At 53.1% G+C, this 6,000-nt stretch overlaps 1 protein-coding gene across 1 annotated transcript in view; it reads left to right on the top strand.

Annotated features, from left to right (window-relative positions):
- Positions 1 to 4,283: 4,283 nt before the first annotated feature.
- Positions 4,284 to 6,000, top strand: part of Glis1 (GLIS family zinc finger 1) — a 188,756-nt gene continuing 187,039 nt past the window's right edge. Inside the window, exon 1 of the mRNA XM_085686366.2 lies at positions 4,284 to 4,560. Coding sequence (XP_085542492.1) covers positions 4,305 to 4,560 — 256 coding nt within the window. The 5' untranslated portion in view covers positions 4,284 to 4,304. The remainder of the gene's footprint in view (positions 4,561 to 6,000) is intronic.

Raw genomic sequence — 6,000 nt, 5'->3', positions numbered from 1 at the left:
ATGAAAACTATCCTGCTTAGGTAGGTAGGACTAAGGGTTAAATAGCGTTCTGATTAAAGACCATGGCGCTGGCTCAGTGGGTAAAGGTGCCAGCTGCGAAGCCTGATGGCTTCCACATGGTGGAGAGAGAACTGAATCCCACAGGTTGTCCTCTGACCTCCACATGTTTTAAATACGATTTTTATGGATATGGAGATGACTTAGTGGATACTTGCATGCCAGGCTGACATCTGTCCCGAGTTCAGTCCCACAAGGTGGCAGAGGAGGGACTCCCAAGAGTTGCCTTCTGACCTCTGTACATATGCCATAGAACATGTGCACCTGTGTGCACACAAAGTCACACATGTGCATGTGTGTGCACACACACACAGAGGCATGCACACACTAATTATTTTAAGTCTTGATTTTGGGGTTGAAAAGATACCTCAGTGGTTAAGAGCACTGGCTGTTCTTGAAAAGGATCTGGGTTCAGTTCCCAGTACCCACATGATGGCTCACGACTATTTTTAACTCCAGTTCTAGGAGATTTGAGACCCTTTTTAAACCTGGGGTACCAGGCATGCGTGCGGTACACAGATACATACATGCAGGCAAAGCACTCAGGCACATACAGTGAATAAATCAATTTTTAAAAACCCTTGATTTTATTTTTAAGACCATTGGAAGTTGTTGGTGAAGTTGAAACTGAGAAAGCTCCATGGCCAGATCTGCATCTCGGATGGATGGGGAAACCACTGTGGAGGACGACTTCTCAGGAGGAGGAGAATGGAGCACCGAGAAGAAGAGGAAGAAATATAGCTAGGATGGGGAGGAGGGGAGTTTTCCGGGCATTGATCATACCTGAGGGGCCTGGGATGATGCTCAGATTTGTTTGGGGACTTGACAAGGGTCATTCACCTGGAGGGGGGGCATCATAGTAAACAGCAAGATAAGAGAAGGAAAATGGCATTTGCTTTGGAGGACGAAGCCAGATGGGGGTATGCAGTGGGCAGATTGTGTATGGCCTGGCATTGAAACATGATTAGTGTGAGAAGTTCATGAACCTGCAGTTGTGTAAGTCTTTCTCAGGCGAGGTGGGGTCCCAAGTAGGGAGTTTAGAGAAGCCCTGGTCTAGCTTGCTGCCGGGAGTAGTAGGTTTTGGTTTGCTTTTGTGGGCTCTTTCTGATTCAAATATTAATGAGTGTTAATGCCAAACATCCACCCCATAACCAGTTATACCCCTGGAAAGGTAAAGAGATAGTGTACCTTGTTAGAAAATACTAGTATTTAGAGAAGTCTAAAAATGAAAAGTGCAGGCTTCCTGTGGCTTTCGACCCTTAATCACGGGCAACAGGTCCCTTTAATCCCTTCTAGAAAAGTGTGCAGAAGCCTATCCGACCTGCACATCCACACGTACTGTTTGAGAGGTCCTCAGAACCGAGAGCTCAGTCAGCCCACTGCTTCGCCTGCCTACCTGCTGTGGCAGATCTGTGAGCCCTTACAAGGTTCCTTGCTTCAAATCCAAGAGCGAGTCCAAGGTGGGGGAGCAGAAAAGAGTAAGAAATGAGCAGTTGCTGTGTTGGGAAATTCGGAGAGCTTTCGCCTGCTTGTCCAGTTAGCTAAGTGACTCATCTGGCAAATGTTTTCAGTATGAACTAAATGTACAGTGCTCTCTCTCTCTCTCTCTCTCTCTCTCTCTCTCTCTCTCTCTCTCTGTGTGTGTGTGTGTGTGTGTGTGTGCTGGGAGTATGTGTGTGTAGTGTGTGTGTTGCAGGTATGTGTGTGTAGTGGGGTGGTGTATGTGAGGGAGCAGAGAACTCACCTCCTGGCCTCACGGTGGGGCAGAATAGGCAAAGCCAAAACTTCCAGCTTTCTTGCTCTCTGAGGGATAAAGTAAGTGGCACCATTTGTCTAAAGCCACGTGCCTGTTGGTCAGAGCCATGACCCACGCTTCACAAGTGGGGGGTGGCTCGAGTACTGGGTGTCCAGCTGCTGAGCTATTCTTCCTTTCTACTCTCCTTCCATCCTGTCTTACAAGCGACAAATTCCCAGGAAGAGGCAAGACCTCTGAGGTGCCTGTGCATCCCTGGGCCTGCGCATTACCTGCATAGCCGGCTGACTCCTGCCCTTGGTAATGTAAGTGGTAAAAGACATTGGTGTGGGAGTCGGGAAGCCTGCTCTGCCACACCCTACCCTGTTGCGGTTGGCCATGAGTGTGGGGGTGGGCTTAAGTAAAACATCACATTGCTTCCCATTACCCATGCTGTTTGTAAGTCTTTACATAAAGTATCAGAAATTAAATGTTAACATTTTGTGGCTGGAAAATCTTGTTTTTACCAAGATTCTGGAAATGCTGCTTGGGTTATCTTCCTGTGTAGAATCCCAGTCTGAACCTGGACCGTTGCAGGAGCTTCACACTTTTTCCAGTTTAAGACTAAGGCCAGAGACCATTCTCAAACCGTTTAAGTAAGCCAGGCAAGACCCTCTGGACTGGTGGTTGTCATCAGTACATGGGATGTGTTGACAGTATGTAGAAACATTTTGAGGCTCCCCTGGATCCTCAGTAAGCCCCAGAAGATAGATCAGACCTGAATGAACTCCCCAATTTGCAAGGCTTAGAGATGAGAGCTGAGCTACTGTGTCCAATAACTATGGAGCCTCATAAGGGCTCTTCCTACACATTGAGCAGGGTCCCTTGAGACCCTGATGAGGGAGAGAGGACGAAGCAAGGAACGGGTAAAAGGGAACTTTGAGATCCACCCTCACCGCCCCCCCCCACCCCGCCTCGTTTCTTTCTACAAAACATCACAGAAGTAAAATCTTGAGAACGTGGTTTGAGGCCTGGGTTCGGATCCCAGCTTTCCTATTGACTTGCCGTGAAATCTGTGCGACTTCTTCGAGTGAGCTGGTTAGAGTCTTCAAAAACAAAACAAAATAACTTGTCAAGCACTTTTGCAACAGTTACCTCCGTTTTAGCAGGTACTGTCATTCCCATTTACCGGGGAGAAGCAGTACCCCGCCTAGGAGGGGACGAAGCCAGGTTGCCCTGGCTCTGCCTTCGGGTCCCTGCCCTCTTCCTCCCGGCGCCGCAAGGTCCAGCAGAGTCCCGGCAGCCAGCGTGCCGGGCTCCGACCGCTGTCAAAACCTCAGCCCAGGCGCACGCCGCCCCGCCCAGGCCCCCAGGCGAGCGGCACGCCCTCGCGCCGCCATTGGCCTGGTCCAGCAGCCCCCGAGAGTCGCGGCCCGAGCGGTTGTGGGCAGCGGCGGGCCGCCCCGCCCCCGGGGTGTCGCCCCGTAGGACGCGGCGGCCGTGGCGGTGGCGGCGGTTGCGGGGGCTGCGGCGCCAGAGGAGGCGCGCCGTGCTGTGCGCCCCGCGAGCCGCTGCGCCCGCGGCGAGGTGAGAAGGGGCGCGGTTCGCACCCGGGACCCAGCGGCGTCCAAATTCGCGAGCTCTGGGGTGGCGCGGGGCGCGCCGAGGGGCGAGGCGAGTTTGGGGGCCCCCGAGGCCTCGCTCTCGCGGGAATGATGCTGGAGATGATGCCGTGGCTCCGGCGTGAGACTCGGCGCTGCGGAGTGTGAGCCGGTGAATGGGAGTGTGTGGCATGGCTGGTCCCGGAGTGCGTATAGATCCGGCGCGAGTGTGCGTGGGAGCCGGCGTGCGTGGGCGACGCTGGTTGTGCGTGCTCCCGCGCGCCGGGTTTCAGGGATGTGTGTCTATGGGGTGTGCTTTGTGGGCTCGCGCAGTGGGTGTGAGCGCTCATCTGCAGCTGGCCTCTGGCGAGTGACGGGGCTCGCGGGAGATCTGCGTTTGCAACCCGCGGCCGTGCGTGTGCAGTGCGCCGGCTCTGCTCAGCCTGCCCTGGAGCACCTGGAGGTGCGCGGCTAGGGACTCATCTGAACCCACTCCGGCTCTCCCCGAACCCTGCTCAGTCCCAGCTGCTGCCCTTCTCCCTGTCCCTTTAGGGAACTCCGGACAGGCGCTCCCATCCCACCCCAGGCCTTGGCTTTGCCGTTCGTCCGAAGAGGGCTGACCCTTGGGTGGAAGCAGATTAAGGTGGTAGGGCGCGGGGGCTTCTCCGGGACGTGCGGGGCCAGGGCGATGGCAGGGAGAGGATGACGACCACAGTGCGCGGGGTCAGGTGGCTCAGGGATGGGGTTGATGTGTGACGTTGACAAATTTTAGAGATCAGGACTAAGTAGAACATGACTGCCCAAACTGTGGTCCCGGGACGGAGGACTCAGCTTCCCGCATTCTAAAGCCCGGTGCTTTCTCTCCTCCGCAGGAGCCTGGCGCGACCCCCAGCTGTGCGCCCCGCCCCGGCGCCATGCATTGCGAGGTGGCCGAGGCACTTTCGGACAAGAGGCCAAAGGAGGCCCCTGGTGCGCCCGGCCCGGGCCGCGGGCCCGCCGGCCTGGGAGCGCACATGGCCTTCAGGATTGCCGTGAGTGGCGGCGGCTGCGGGGACGGGAACCCGCGAGACCTACTGCCTCGGCTGCCCGTGCCACCACCACGCGCCCACGACCTTCTCCGACCCCGGAGCCCTCCAGACTATGGCGTGTCTAAGGCCGGCGGCAGCAAGGGTGAGTCCGACAACACCAATGCGCTGACCGCGGGCATGCAGAAGTCCATTCTGGCTGCTGTGCCTGCGCTGCTGCCACTGGCTCTTTAAGGATTGATTGTCTGGAGAACTTCGTGGAACTTTTTCTTAAGAGTTCTCAGTATTTCTGCAGTTGATTGGGACTCGCCTGTCAGTCTGAGCCGATGCCTGGAAGCTTCCAATTTTAACCAAATAGGCGCGTTTTGGGAGGAAATGTGTATATAGGAAGCTTACATTACATAATTTTGCTTTTGTATGTCATGTGAAACGTCAAAATTTTATTGTACGTCAGTGTATCAACTTTTGTGTCTAGTAACTGTTTCCAAACAGCTGAAGGCATGTTTTGAACTGTCCCAATAGCTCTTAAAAAGAAAGGAAGAAAGAAAACAGAGGACTTCAGTAGGATCTCTCCCGTAGGAACCTCAGTTTCCCCATCTGTCAAGTTAGAAATTTATTATGATTTTGTGACTCCTGACAGACGTTTTTCTGAGTCTGTAATCCAGTCTGGGCCAGGTGTTGACTCAGAAATGGCTTTTTTGTGCTTGCTTGATGAAGCCAAGCAAGGCAAGCCCAGAACCCGCTATGGGCAAATTCAGGGACAGGTGCTGGTATTCGCCTGGACATATTCACCCAATCATAGTTAATTATTACTGGCCTGTTATGTATAGGTTTCGTGTTAACAGATAATTAACCAGACATTAGAGAGACTGTTAAGGGATGCACCGTTCTGCTCTTTGATTCCCCATTGGCCGATCCAGCAGCTTTGGGGTTTGATTATGTCAACCCCAGGACCTCTTGATTCTCTTCCCAGGTGGTTTGCAAGGAAGTCAAAGTCAGTGTTTTTAGTCGTAGGACCCTCTTAGCATCAGCTCAGCACCCGGTCCCAGCCTGGCTGGAAGAAGAAATGTGCCGAGGGTTCTCTTTGACTTAGTAGGGGAGAGGCCCTTCTTGTCTTCAGTCTCTTCTCCAAAGAGGAATCATTTTTAAGAGGAGAATGGATACGGGAAAAATGCTTATAGAATATTTTTGCTAGGATGCATATTTGAGGACTCTTAAACAGAAAAAATGTGTGTGTGTGTGTGTGTGTGTGTGTGTGTGTGTGTGTGTGAGTAATGCTTGCTACAGAGAACTTTCTGACTTGCTGGGTTCCATTAAAGGTCCTTTCTTGCACTGGTGCCCGTCATCTGCAAATCAAGTCCCGCACAGCCCCTGCTGATTGCTGTAGCTCACACAACCCGTGTTTCATTGTTGACTGGAAGCATTGCACGTGATGCTCTGCCTATTGCCTCCATCCTTCCCAACCTCCATCGTGTTTTACCCACAACGCCTTGCCCCTGTATAAAAGGTCTTAGTTAAAGTCAGGGCTCCATTTGGAAAGGACAGGGAAGGTAAAAACGATGGGAGAAACAAACCCTTTCTTGGT

The sequence above is a fragment of the Myodes glareolus genome, chromosome 3 (genome assembly GCF_982192425.1).
Source record: "Myodes glareolus chromosome 3, mMyoGla1.1, whole genome shotgun sequence".
Classification (NCBI taxonomy): domain Eukaryota; kingdom Metazoa; phylum Chordata; class Mammalia; order Rodentia; family Cricetidae; genus Myodes; species Myodes glareolus.
The sequence above is the reverse complement of the archived record's forward strand: the minus strand, read 5'-3'. Positions and strand labels throughout refer to the sequence as shown.